The sequence below is a fragment of the Gymnoscopelus microlampas genome (genome assembly GCF_963454915.1).
Source record: "Gymnoscopelus microlampas genome assembly, chromosome: 19".
NCBI classification, from domain to species: domain Eukaryota; kingdom Metazoa; phylum Chordata; class Actinopteri; order Myctophiformes; family Myctophidae; genus Gymnoscopelus; species Gymnoscopelus microlampas.
This window is the reverse complement of record NC_139956.1, coordinates 5,978,377-5,993,847: the sequence shown is the minus strand read 5'-3', so window position 1 is coordinate 5,993,847 and position 15,471 is coordinate 5,978,377. Positions and strand designations below refer to the sequence as shown.

The 15,471-nt window shown below is 40.3% G+C and overlaps 1 protein-coding gene across 1 annotated transcript in view; it reads left to right on the top strand.

Annotated features, from left to right (window-relative positions):
* Positions 1-15,471, top strand: part of LOC311035279 (neural cell adhesion molecule 2-like) — a 658,788-nt gene that overhangs the window by 559,758 nt on the left and 83,559 nt on the right. Inside the window, exon 8 of the mRNA XM_084043386.1 lies at positions 1,377-1,522. Coding sequence (XP_083899512.1) covers positions 1,377-1,522 — 146 coding nt within the window. The remainder of the gene's footprint in view (positions 1-1,376; positions 1,523-15,471) is intronic.

The following is a 15,471-nucleotide window of genomic DNA, read 5'->3' as shown; positions in this document are numbered from 1 at the left end:
AAAACAAAACAAAAACAAACCCAGGGCTCCAGGGGTGGGGGCGGCGGCGGCGGGGGGGAGAGAGACTTCGAACGCTCTGTATTAGTTATTGACATTGGCGTTTTCCTCCAGGTGTTGGACCAAAGGTTGCCATATAAGGTCAAACCTATCTGTCTGATCCATTCTGAGATATCATTTTATTATTCATTTGGCTAAAGTGTCCTTCTAGGTAAGTTTTTAGCGGCGCTAGCCGCTCTCTACCTTTAGGTATAGAGCGGATCCTGCTCTATACCTGACTTTGTCCGTGTTCACCGTCAACGTTCTGATTGGTCAGACACGTCAACGTTCTGATTGGTCAGACCCGTCAACGTTCTGATTGGTCAGACCCGTCAACGTTCTGATTGGTCAGACCCGTCAACGTTCTGATTGGTCAGACCCGTCAACAAAGTGATTGGTCAAGCTTCACGTGACACGTGGCTATAAACACATTATAAACACATATCGATGACAAAATGTATCAAAGGCGCCGCTACCTTCACACAGGGTGTGATTTTTAATGGTTATAGCACCGAGTGCCGCGCTACGAGCTTGTAGATCTGTGCAAATCTTTGAATGTTATATTCTTTAAAGCGAAGATGGGGGTCGGCGGCCAAATACATATCATTTTGGGGGTCCTTGACATGATAAAAAGTTTGAGAATCACTGTTTAAAAATAAAAATGGTAGGATTTAGAAGACATTTGTATAATCCCCGCAGAAGCAAAGATTTGAGTTACAAATGTTTGCTTTAAAAATATACATTCAAACTAAAGATTTGTAAACATTTTCACGATTAAAAAAAAAAAGACAAGGAGTGCCGCGCTATGAGCTTGTATATCTGCTATTTTTGAATAGTCTCTCTCTCAAAGAAATCTAATAATTACACAGATGCGTTCCCGGTCTTAGTGGGTTAAGAACTGGAAGTTCTGGAACGCATCTGTGTCACTTTAGATTTCTTTGGCTATTCAAAAATAGCAGATCTACAAGCTCATAGCGCGGCACCGAGTGCCGCGCTATGAGCTTGTAGATCTGCTATTTTTGAAAACTCTTGAATTTTCTTTTAGTTGTTTTTTTTTCAAAAAAACTGTTAGGATTTAGATTTTTTATTGCCTCAGGTCTTAATGGGTTAAAGGAGTGGAAAAACACAGACTGGACTGAACACAATACTGTCAACTTGCAGGACTGGTTACAAGTCAGAATGGACTGGTTCACAGCACAGACTGGAAGGCAGTTTTTTGCTCCGTGTACAACAAGCCATTGGGCTGAAATACTGTATATCTGACCTCTTATCCCTCTCTCTGTCTCTCTCTCTCTCTCTCTCTCTCTCTCTCTCTCTCTCTCTCTCTCTCTCTCTCTCAGTCCAGCCTCACATCGTGCAGTTGCGTAACGTGACGGCAGTGGAGGGCAGCGCCGCCATGATCTCATGTGTGTCTGAGGGAGAGCCTCTGCCTGACATCTCCTGGAGGAGGGCGAGCGATGGACAGACCTTCACCCACGGAGACAAGGTACCGTATGGTCCCCACGCTACGCCCACTACGCCATCAAGCCTAGACCCAGGACACCCACTGCCAAAAAATAGCAGATCTACAAGCTCATAGCGCGGCACCGAGTGCCGCGCTATGAGCTTGTAGCTCTGCTATTTTTGAAAAATCTTGAAAATATATATATATATATATATTTTTTTTAAACTGTTAGGATTTAGAAAACATTTATAAGAATCGCCTCAGGTCTTAATGGGTTAAAGGAGTAGTTCACCCAAAAAAATTATCAGTTACACACCCCACGAAGCCTTGAATTCATGGATTATTTTTTTCTTTTGTTTTGTCTCATTCCTGAGCCAATAATTTGATGACCGGCGGTCTCTCCGGTAGGAGACTCAAAGAGTCTTCTTTGAGTCTCCTACCGGATACATTACCATCTTTCCGCCGGTAATCAAATGATTGGCATTTGAATGCGACAAAAAATAAAATATCTCCATGAATTCAATGCTTCATGGGGTTTGTAATTGATAGAAAATAAGTCATGTTTTGGGTGAACTACTCCTTTAAAACAGTTGCATGTTGACAGCGATCAGTTAAAACGGTTGCATACAGGTCATGCACGGTTATTACAGTATATACATTCCTAAAATGGCCAATAGATGCTAGGGTATTCACCAAGATCTTGTTGCAAGAGGTTCCAAGACTCAGGTGCACCAAAGCTGAAAGCAGTCTTTCCCATGCAGTTCCGAACTGGCAAAAGGAACCAGAAGGACTATAGCCAATCCCTGGTGGAACGAGTTAAAATGTGACTATAGGTTTCTGACGTAGTATGGATGGAGATATATGGTGGTCATTTTCCAACCAGGGCTTTATAAATGAAGAGGTGCCAATGATTATTGCGACACCATAAAACCAAAGATGAAACACAAGGATTGCACTAGTGAAAATTCTATTACACTTTGCTTTTAATATAATTCAGCTCATGTTTTTACATTACGAAAAACAACGTAAAAAACACAATTTGAATTCAAATGCCAAATCCAGTCTCCTTGCGTTAGGCGTGTGCCTGACTAATGAAAGTGAAGAATAGCCGGGTTTTGGGTCTGCCGGGGCATCACTGCCTGTGCCATCACTGCCTACAGTATGTTGCAGCGTTTCATTACTGCCACAACTGTTTTACATTTCTGAAAATATTGAAGATTATTACCGATTCCTTTTTTGTGTCTGTGCGTGTACTGTAAGCTGGAGTTATGAGATGTATTATTATGCATGGCCTCCTCTCAATTATCTCAGGATGTGAGAGATAGGCTGCGCTAGCTGGTGCACAGTTTGGCTGTCGAATCATTCATCTTTAACCCATTGAGACCTGAAGCCGATTCTACGTGTCTCCTAAATCTCAACAGTTTTCTGAAAAAACGTTTGTTTCTATATCAGTGGTGCTCAATCTTTTTCATGTCAAGGACCCCCAAAATGATATGTATTTGGCCGCGGACCCCCATCAAAATATTTTGTTCCAGGGACCCCCCAGAAGCAACGATTTGAGTTCAAAATGTACGCTTTAAAAATATATATATATTCAAAGATTTGCACACATTTTCACGATTTTTCAAAAATAGCAGATCTACAAGCTCGTAGCGCGGCACTCGGTGCCGCGCTACGAGCTTGTAGATCTGCTATTTTTGAATAGCCCAAAGTGTAAAATAATGCTTTTTAGCTCAAATCTAAAAATGACACAGTTCCAGGTCTTAATGGGTTAATTTTGTTCACTCCGTAAAGCGGCAGCGCGTTAGGCAAGATTGGATTTCAAATGTAGGACACACACACGAGCGCGCGCGCATACATACATGTGCACACACACACACACAGGCACGCACGCACGCGCACACACACACACACACACACACACGCACACACCTTGTTTTCATTACATATTCTGTCCACGCAGCTGAAATGACTTCCATACAAACATTTTCCCTCGTCCTCACATGTCCACATGCATGTTGTGCACGTTGTGCATGCTGTTTGTTCACGTGTGCGCTCCCTCGGTCACCATTATTGTGACATCCCTGTGCTTACATATTGTATGTACTGTGTATTACTACAACTCAATGTGAGTGCAGTGCAGTGATGTTGAACACTACAGTACACATCTCTGATGCAAAACGATCCGAAAGGACATGGAAAACTATCACACATCCTATTGTTTGTACCCCGATAACGCTGAATTGTGACCAACAAATCTGTGTTGAAATCTTAGAAAAACAACCACTATCTGTTTACAATAGTAAAAAAGCAAAGATTGCAGTCTTTGGTCCATTGAAGGATTTTCCCAAATTCTCAGGAATTGTGGATATCATGATGTCTTTATTATGTTGTAGTAGTTTTACAATATCAACTGTAAAGGAATGCACCATCACGGCATTTTCATGTTTTGTTGTTGTTGAGCTCAGGCTTAGAGTGCACAGGCCAGCTAGGACTGTCTGTATTAGAGTAATTAAATAAAAATGTGTCAGTACACTACTGCCTGTGCACTTACACAGGCCCTAGAGACATGCAGTGATGAGAAACAACTAGACCCCATGGAAACCTTCAACATAGACTCATGTAATCCAACAGAACTGACCATTACAGTTTGTGTCAATGAATAACAGTGACTTTGCAATAATATTATGAATATAGGAAACATGGTTTCATCATGAAAAAGAACACCAAGGTTCAATAACTAGTGCTGGAGGCTTCTTTGGAAAATATAACTTATTGTTCCCTGATCAGTAAAACCACACCATCAAGGTTATAATAAAGTTGTTTATTATAAAGGATGAGAGAGGCAGTGAGGGAGAAAGAGAGTTTCTTTTTTTTTAAACAAGGTTTATTTTCAGTTTTTATATTTTGACTACAATCAAAAAATTGATCCACAATATACCTTGAATTCAAAATCCCTCCCACACCCACCCACTCACCCACTCACCCACCCACCCACTCACTCACCCACTCACCCACCCACCCACCCACCCACTCACCCACCCACTCATCCACCCACTCACCCACCCAACCACTCACCCACCCACTCACCCACCCACTCACCCTCCCCACACGAGCCTGCCTGCTTGCTCAGGGGATAAATTGGATCTTGACCATCAGGTCAAAATTCGTGTCTGATCCATGTGTCTATAGGTGAGACATGACCTTTGACACGATCTAAATGTCTCAATAGAAGAGCAGGGAGACAAAATACAACCACTCCAATTGTATAAGTTATATTGTATATATGCTCTACCATACAGATGGGACAAATTTACATTTTATTCATTTAAAAAATTACATAGTGTCGCTTTAAAGGCATATGTTTTAAATGTGAAATTGAATTTCAAATAATTGAAGTTACAGTGTGCCTGAGCTGGAGCTAAAGGAGGGAAAGAAACATACTTAATATTTCTTTTGGTCCTTTTGATTTTTTTTGAGTGGTTATAATATAGTGTTTCTCAAACGACGACTTCACCGTATCATCTTCATATAATTGGTCCTCACTAATACTCATGATAAAATGTTTTAAAAAAAATCTACTTGGTCTATGTCTCATAGGAGGGCTGTGGACAGTCCAGAAACCTGGACCAGTGACATCATCGTTAGGCATGATTTTTTTTCCAACAAGATTTCACATTTTTTATTTAGATTTTTATTAACACGAGAACAATGGCTTCTTTTATTGCATTGCAACTTTCCAGGAATAGAAAGCCTGCAGTTTCTATTAGCTTGGATTCCCCATTGATGATATCACTGGTAGACGGGACTCTGAACTGTCCACAGCCCTCCTCTGAGACACAGACCGAGTAGAAAAAAATGGTACCATTTTATCATGAGTATTAGTGAGGACCTATTATATGAAGATAGGTTGAAAAGCGGTGAAGTCGTCCTTTAACCATTTCAAGGACCCCCACAAATCATAGACTGTACAATGAAACCAAATGGATACATATGGGTCCATCTGGTCACATTTGTACGCTCTCAGAGTTAAAGACCTGTAAGGTCCAGCGACCATTAAAGTTGTCTGTTCTTAGCAAATAAAAAAATACATCACAACAATTATTACAACAATATATATTTCTATCTCACAACAAACAAGAAAGTAGCTGATGATAATTTACAATAGGCCTACAGGTAACAGAATGGATTAAGCTGGTAATAAAAAAAAAAAATCTGTTTCCCTCACTTATTTAAATGATTAAATAGCTGTGCTCTCATCCATCATTAAATCATCCACACAAGCGCACATCTTGGAGTCTCACTTGCAAATAAGGCCTTGAACCTCAATATACATCTCAGTGTAATTGTGTACTGTATGTATATGTGTGTGGAATAGGCCTAAGATCTCTATCTATCTATCTATCTATCTATCTATCTATCTATCTATCTATCTATCTATCTATCTATCTATCTATCTATCTACCTATCTACCTATTTACCTATCTATCTACCTATCTACCTATCTATCTATATTAGGCCTATTAATTTACCAAACTATTACCAAACTCCAAACCAATTACAATATGCTTTGTACTGAATGTCTACTGTTTCTAATGTTAATCGCCCCTGTAACTGAACCACTTTGGAGCTGTGTTTAGCCTTAGATGCATTTTCAATGTAAAGCGTGGATCATTCAATGCTTCCACTAATTTCATTCCTGGAGATTAATTCCTGGACGATTTAAGCACTCGTACGGTGCAACTCAGAAACTGTGACTTAGTGGCCCTATGGTTGCAGAGACGGGTGTGAAAGTTCAGACAGTGCATCATACGTGAGTCCAGCGGGCCATTAATCACCTCAAGACAATAGCCATGACATAATAGCCTTCACCTCGTAGTCGAACGCCACATTAGCACATGAAAAAAGGCTATTTGAAGTCTACATTGTTGCTGCCCCTCGGATGGTTACTGGACGGTATATGCGATTTCAAATGTCCTTTTACGGCAGGGACGTGCAGACAGAATGTTAGAGGGGCAGGGGCTGTAATTTGTCAAAAGGGCACTTATGGTGAGAATACCGAAAATAGGCGATCTCCAAGCTCACAACGCGTCGCGCTGCGACGCGTTGTGAGCTTGGAGATCGTCTATTTTCGATGCGTGACGCCGCACTCAACAAAGTATAATCAAGATTCAAGCCAATACTGGAGATGCAAATTCTTTCAACATAAAATGCTGCATTCAAGTTCAGGAGAGTTTGGAAAAAGGCAATTATCTTGGAACGCTGCGTTCAGGTACGGCATGGCAAATGGTGCGTTTGCATTTCTTTCAAACTATGAAATCTATCATGGCCTGGAGAGGGCACTTTTACAGATTGGGTAAAAGGGCAGGGGGCTCAAGCCCCCTTTGATGTCTTATGTGTGCACGTGCCTGTTGTACGGTATACTACGTATATAGCGTAACACGGTATAGAACACGCCACTGCTGTGAACTATAAGGCAAGTGTAAAACTACAGAGCCAAAGCGCCAGAGTTAAAAGACTCAGTTGAGGTATGCTGGCGGCGCCCAGGACGGAACGGTCGCCATTGCAGAAGTCCGTGTCACAGCACGTCGGTCCGGCCAAGAAGGCAGACATTGTGATCAGGGGTCTAAAAATGGCCAGGTGGATATTTTTGCCTTCACACCAGGTTGGAGTGACACAGCCAAACGCCCTTTGAATTCTTTCGCCTGGGATGAGCACTACAGATTACAAGAGAGAAGAAAAAAAAGTTTGACATTAGCACTCTGTTTTTAATCAAACTTTACACATTGTCCATTTGTTGACGACACAACAACTGCCATTCTCCTTTTCATTTATAAATAACCAGGGTTGAGCTGTAGGGGGTACGGGGGGGTACGGCGTACCCTTAGTTCTGACACTGTGGGAGCTGGGGGCGCGCGTGCACGCACCGTCAGCGGCGGTCTTTAACGCCTTAAAGTATAAAAACAATAGCCTCTCAAGGTTCGTGCCGTCAGTGGCGAGCCGTTCTCAATAGCGTCTACCTGGCTGCTTTGCATAACATTAGGCTACTCGAGAAAAGACACGGACTTGAATTGAATGTGTACATTCCTCTCACAATGACAGACAACATCTCTGCACTGCAAGGTGTGAAGGGGATCGCTTAGCAGAAGACCCAGTTCTCTGAGTCTGAGACAAGACAAAGACAAGTTGTCTGATTATTTTAAGTAGGCCTACTTATGTGTGGGTGAGTCTATGTAAAGGGCTTTTATATAAAATTAAAAGGAAAATAAAATAATTAATTTGAAACAAAAATAAAAACAACAAATTAACAATGCAACAATACAACAAAATAATAATACATATGATTACATTAATAATCACATGTTGAATACAGTATTTCAACTAGCACTGAGCTGAGTGGCTATGTGCGTGCGCGTGACGTCATAAAATACAGTACCCTTAGTTCAAAAATCCACAGCTCACCACTGTAAATAACCTATCAACAGTGGTGAAAGAATTAGTTCGATTTAGTTTACTAAAAGTAGCAATACAACAAATTAGGACTCTGTTAGAAGTAAAAGGCCTGTATTACACATTTTACTTGAGTAAAAGTCCAAAAGTATTGGCATCAAAGTAATAGTACTTACATTTGTAAAATACTTGTCTAACGTGTTTGAAAATATAAGATCTACTTGTGAGCTTGTAGATTGGCTAGTTTCGAAGAGCCGAAGTATTGGGCTGAATGGTTGATGTATGTCTTGTAATAATCTAAATCTGCATACTAACTTGTACTGTAACTACAGTTTTCAAATAATTGTAGAGGGGTAATAAACAGCCCACTATACACAAGCGGCACTATGTAACTTTTTTTAAAATTAATACAATGTAATTTTGTCCAATCTGTATGGTAGAGTGTGTTAATACAATATAACAATTGGAGTGGTTGTATTTTGTCTCCCTGCTCTTCTATTGAGACATTTAGATCATGTCAAAGGTCATGTCTCACTTAGACACAGGATCTGACATGAATTTTGACCTGATGGTGAAGATTCAAGTCGAGTACTTTTTCCACCACTGGTACTCAGCAACATAGGTGTATATAAAATACCTGACATACTGTATCTGGTGTGAACGGTCTCAACATTAGGACTCACCGGTTGCATTAGTACATCGGGTCATGGGTCCACTGCATTGGAGCGTGCTCTGACACGTCAGGTCCTCGGTGTCGACACAGGTGAAGCAGCTCAGCCCGTTCCCTTCCAGCGCCTCCAGCACAGAGGCATTTGTAGGAACTGAAACGAAGCAGTGTAACTATATCAGGGGTCCTCAACAGGGGGGGTCCGGGACCCATAGGGGGTCCTCAGAGTTGCTACAGGGCGTCCGCCAAATCTCTGTGTGATAGGATCATTGTTTTGTTTTTTACATTAAAGGAGCATTTCACCCCTGGAGGAACTTACAGTCACTCAATGTTAATAATATCTGTAGTAGATAACAGTAGCAACATTTGAAATGTGCACCCTATGGCCAGAAAAATATATAAGTCTGTGTGTTTGACTGGGGTTTGACTGGACTGCTGCATTACTACAATGACCATAATGCTTTGGGGCACTGCCCTTCCTTGTGGGGAGGGGAGGCTGCGTGGGGGTGTGGTCTACATTGTAGTCAGGATATAAGGTGAGATAAAGAGACTATGAGTCAAATGAGTCATAGTCTCTGAGGATATGGATACGAATCTAAAACTACAGATAAAACACAAAAAACACACCAGAATCATGTTTATGGGTCCTAGACCTAGATAAAAATAGGGGTTTGATGCAAAATCGGCGAAATGTCCCTTTAACCACTTGAACCCTAGCATCCCTATTCTAAGGACAACATTAGCCATTAGCCAACATTAGCCATTAGCCGATCTACAAGCTCACAACGCCTCGCGCTGCGAGGCGTTGTGAGCTTGTAGATCGGCTATTTTCGGCGAAGAGGGAAAAAAAAGAGCAGACCAGGTACAGAGTGAAAGTTTACTAAGTATTGACGGTTTAAGTCATTAAGTGTCTGAAAATACACATTAACATGAATCCAACATCTGTGAAAAGCTTTAATCTGCAACACAATGTTATGTAATATATAGTGGGGGTCCCTGCTTCATCTCTCTCTCAGTTAGGGGGTCCTTGGCCTGAAAAGGTTGAAGACCCCTGTAGTAACTATATATAGTTGTAGTGTTGATTTTGACGGCAATTTTTTTATTTAGTTTTAGTCATAGTGTTTTGAATACAATTCCATTTACTCATATTTGAGTCATCTGAAATGTTTTACTGTTAGTCTAGTTTTAGTCGACTAAATATCATAAGATTATAGTCGACTAAATCTACAGTTGATTTAGTCGACTAAAATGTATGTTGGCGGTGCCTTGATACCGTCATAATGGCTGATTTTACACTTGGTTGCATGCTGAAAATAGCCGATCTACAAGCTCACAACGCGTCGCAGCGCGACACGTTGCGCGACACGTTGTGAGCTTGTAGATCGGCTATTTTCAGAGCGCAACACCTGAGCGCATCCAAACATACAGATGTGCCATTTCAAAACTTCACATGTCCTGCCATCGCCAAGACAGTACATTTTCAGGGGATTCCCAGGGCAATAAGAGGGACAAAGAAGGGCATTTAAAATGCTGAATTATTTTGATGATCACGGCTTTTATGATGCTAATTAATTTGAGCAACTGGTCAAGGACCTCTTCAAATCACCTTTCGCCTCATAATGAGTCTGACACCTTCTTCAACACACATTCTTTTGTTCTCATGTATATGGGTGTCTGTTGAAGGGAAAAACGGGGGTGTGTAGTGACAACTTCTTTTCAGGGGCAAAACAGTGCATTTTAAGGGCAGAACAGGGAGGAAAAAATGCCTTTTCAGGGCACTTTCAGGGAAAGAACAGTAACGTGTGAAGTTTTGAAGTGGCACATCTGTACTTGTCTTTTAGTTCTACTGGATCTCTTCTCCACTAGTCCCTCACTAACATTTTAGTCTAGTTTTTATTTGTTGACGAAATTGTCACTAGTCTTAGTTTCAGTGTTGTAAATATTCTACATACCTTCAATGGCCCTTTTGTTACAGCCAGATGTGATGCAGCATATTCCTGTTAACACTTTATTGCCTTGTCCCATGTTGGCGTGGACGACTGGAAATTCTTCGCCTAGTCTAGTGTTTCCACAACTTGACATTGGCACACATCCTCTCCGGATACTCCTCGGACCCACCGTTGCTGAAAAAAAAATGGGAATAGGGAAAAGTCACAATGTTATTATAGAGACATCTTATAGAGCAGTGGTTTTCAACCTTTTTTCATGCCAAGGACCCCTAAATTGATATACATTTGGCCGCGGACCCCCATCAGAAATATGTTTGTGCCAGGGATCCCCGGAAGCAAAGGTTTGAGTTAAAAATTAGCTTTAAAAAAATATATATATTCAAAGATTTGCACACATTTTCAAGATTTTTCAAAAATAGCAGATCTACAAGCTCATAGCGCGGCGAGCTTGTATATCTGCTATTTTTGAATAGCCAAAGCTAAGTGGTTAAAAATGATTGTGACACTATGTTAACTAATTTAGCTGAGGACCCCCTGGTACTCCCTCAAGGACCACTGGTGGTCCCCGGACCACTGGTTGAAAACCACTGTTATAGAGCACTGACATCCCAATGGCAATGCCACTAGAGGGCTAGAGTTCTGCCCTTACTAGAGTTTCACGGGTTCGTGGCTATAATTTTTGCGTTGAAATCCCCATTTGGGAGTCTTAGATCTCGTCATATAAGAACTGTGTTCCAAACATAAACACACCACCCTGGCGTTTTTGTCAGTGGGGGGGCTCTGCATCGTTTATGATATTCATTCATATTTGATACAGCCTGTTTCTGGCGAAAATGGAATTAATTCTGCCTTAAAAGTCTTAAGAACTACTACTTCCGGGGTCTGAAATCACTGTCCCCACAGCAGCCGCGTTCATGGGAAATGTAGTCTTTGGGTTGTTTGACTCGTTTCTAGTGTTTATATTGTGTTACTCTTTGGGTAAATGTGTACATTTACACCTTCAGTCGATGCTTCATATCCATATGAGTAAAATCGCCGGGGTGGTGTGTTTATGTTTGGAACACAGTTCTTATATGAAGCGATCTAAAATTCCCCAATTTCCGCTGTTCCGCTGGTTCGTGGCTTTATTCTTTGTGTTGAAATCCTCATTGGGGAATCTTAGCTCAAGTCATATAAGAATTGTGTTTGAAAAAAATCACACCTGTGTGAAGGTAGCGGCGCCTTTGATATATTTTGTCATAGATATGTGTTTCTACTAGAGAAACAATATTAAATCTCTGTAAATTTATTTCAAGGCTTCCAGTGGCACTAAATAGTGCCATTGGAAGCGAATCACCAAATGCATTCCAAGGTAAGTGGCAAAAACTGATCTGTCATAGCTGATAGAGTGGGGTAACATAGTGATGTCATGAATAGTGACCAATCAGAACGTTGACGGACCTGACCAATCAGAACGTTGACGGACCTGACCAATCAGAACCTTGGCGAGCCTGACCAATCAGAACGTTGACGGACCTGACCAATCAGAACCTTGGCGAGCCTGACCAATCAGAACGTTGACGGACCTGACCAATCAGAACCTTGGCGAGCCTGACCAATCAGAACGTTGACGGACCTGACCAATCAGAACGTTGACGGACCTGACCAATTAGAACCTTGGCGAGCCTGACCAATCAGAACGTTGACGCAAAAGCCAGGTATAGAGGGCTAATATCCGCGGCTAGCGCCGCTAATAATATCCGCTCTATACCTAAAGGTATAGAGCGGCTAGCGCCGCTAAAAATAAACACACCACCCCGATGTTACTCTTTGGGTAAACAAATGTACCCAAAGAGTAGGCCTAACACATTAAACGCTAGAAACGAGTCAAACGACACAAAAACTACATTTCCCATGAATGTGGCGGCTGTGGGGACAGTGATTTCAGACCCCGGAAGTATTAGTTCCAGACTTTTAAGGCAGAATTCATTCAATTCTCTCTAGAAACAGGCTGTATGAAATATGAATGAATATCATGAACAGAGCCACCTCCCTGACAGAATCGCCGGGGTGGTGTGTTTATTTTTGGAACACAGTTCTTATATGACGTGATCTAAGATTCCACTATGGGGGTTTCAACACAAAAAATAAAGCTACAACCCAGGGGGACAGCGCCCTCTAGTGGCAGTGACTTCAGTGAATATTACACTCTGAAGTCGTTGTAAAGAAAGGTGAATATTACACTCTGAAGTCGTTGTAAAGAAAGGTGAATATTACACTCTGAAGTAGTTGTAAAGAAAGGTGAATATTACACTCTGAAGTAGTTGTAAAGAAAGGTGAATATTACACTCTGAAGTAGTTGTAAAGAAAGGTGAATATTACACTCTGAAGTAGTTGTAAAGAAAGGTGAATATTACACTCTGAAGTAGTTGTAAAGAAAGGTGAATATTACACTCTGAAGTAGTTGTAAAGAAAGGTGAATATTACACTCTGAAGTAGTTGTAAAGAAAGGTGAATATTACACCCTGAAGTAGTTGTAAAGAAAGGTGAATATTACACTCTGAAGTAGTTGTAAAGAAAGGTGAATATTACACTCTGAAGTAGTTGTAAAGAAAGGTGAATATTACACTCTGAAGTAGTTGTAAAGAAAGGTGAATATTACACTCTGAAGTAGTTGTACTGCAGACTTGATCCTCAGCACAGGTTCTCAGCTCTGTCACGGCGCACTGGACATCTGAGTCGTCGACGCAATGGAAGCACTGAAGGTCTTCAGTTCGCTGAGCTTCAGCTGAATGAAGGGAAATATAAAGACATTCATTATTTGTTGCTGTTGGGCGTAAAATGTATTTTTTATTTTTATTTTTTTGAATCAGTGCTATTGAACACCCTTTATGTCTATGTGTGGGTATTACACAGTGGTGTAAAAAGTACTTAATGTTTTTACTTTTAAGTAAAAGTATAAATACTGCAATATAGAAATAGTCTGTTACAAGTAAAAGTCCGGAATTCAAGATGTACTTGAGTAAAAGTACCAAAGTATTGGCATCGAAATGTACTTAGAGTAACAAAAGTAATGCAGAATGTCCCATTTCAAGTTTTCAAATGTATAAGAATCTTTAGAAAATAGCAAGCTCACAATGTGTCGCATTGCGACGCATTGTGAGCTTGTAGATCGGCTATTTTCAAATGGCCCAAATGTATGTAGGGCTGAATTGGTTAATGCATGTTTTGTAATAATAATCAAAATCAACAAAGTAACTAGTTACTACATTTTTCAAATAATTGTAGTGGAGTACAAGTATACTATTTTAATCTGAGATGTAGTGGAGTAGAAGTAAAAGTATTGTAAATTGGAAATTGGAAGTAAAGTACAAATACCTCAACATTTTACTTAAGTAGATGTACTTTGTTACTTTCCACCACTGGTATTACAAATATTGAACCAATGAAAAATATAAATAATTGCTCCCAAGTCCACCCCCTCTCCCCCTATGCGTGACACACAATCTCTCAATATAAACACATGGTCACTCGGCCACAAATGGTCTCTCTCTCTCTCTCAGCACTGAGCAGTAGAAAGAAATCAGGCTTGGCGACGTGAGGCTTATAAAACCCGCCAGATATGTTAAAAACAAGCCAAACTTGTATGTGCCTGCCCAATGCTATTTTTTTCCAGCCCAATGAGTTTTAAAATCACCCAATCTGGCAACACTGTCTCTCTCCTGTTCACTGCGTCCGCAGAAGTGGGAGATACCAAGTCAAGTTACCATACAGGGTTAACTTGATATAGATAGGGGAATATTAACACGTATGAAAAACAAAAAAACAAAACATTTTTAAAATACAAAATTCAATTAACTAAATTTCTGCAAATCACGCATAAATGCGATCTATTAAATAGTGCACTTGGCCGCCAAGATCGCATAAATGCGTTCTATTGAAAAATTAAAAAAATTGAAAAAAAAAATGTTTTTTTTTTTTGACCCAAAGACCAAGGAGATATGATTTTTCGAATATTTAGACTCCCATCCACTTCCTTGTTAACTCAAAACTTAAAAATTCTGTATCTCGGCTCCTGAGTACTTTTTAAATTTCAATGAAAAATCTCTGGCAGACAACAGCAAAAAATCTGAAATAACTCTGGCAGGTGAAGTGTTAAAGTTGCATGACTTCCCCTAAAGCCAAGATAAAAAAAATATTTGTATGTTTATGTCTAACAGTTTGATGATAGCATAGTATCTGCTGGTAATTAACGCACAGTCCCTTAGAACTTCTAGTATGTGTCCCTTCTAACCAAGAAAGCGAACGCCATTTCTTAAGCCGTATTCTGAATTGGCCCTCTGACTAAAAGGTATTTGTAGTGTTTAAGTGAATGTCAGACTAGCTCACAGCATAAGTCATTAATGTTGTCCAATTAATATTAGTACATTTAAAAAAAAAAAAAATTACTAAAACTGTTTAGTCAAATGTTAGGCTGAGTCCTCTGAATGTAGTAGTAGTAGTCATTTATTTTGGTCATAACAGGAAAAATTCAATACATTCATCATATAATATATCATATCATATCATATTATATCATATCGTATGGTGGTTTAGACCAAAAAGGTGTAGGCTGAAGCCAGTGGCTTATTTTGCCTATCCTTTTCACACAAAAACAAGAAACAAGAACAAACAAACAAACATACGAGAAAACAAACAACAGAGAACATTAACACAACAGAGAAAAAAGGAATGTGAGTTGAGTGTACCTGTATACACGAGGCTCCATGCGACACACAAGGTCCAAACCAGCTCCATTGGGTTGATGCGCGCATAAGTGACAAGCAAATCCTTTTATATTGGGCTTGTTTTGGGGAAATGTGTTGCGTGTTTGAAAAAAAAAAACTGGACGTTTTCCAAAGTCAACTGAGATTGCAAAAGGTAAAACGTACAGGGGTTGAGTTCCT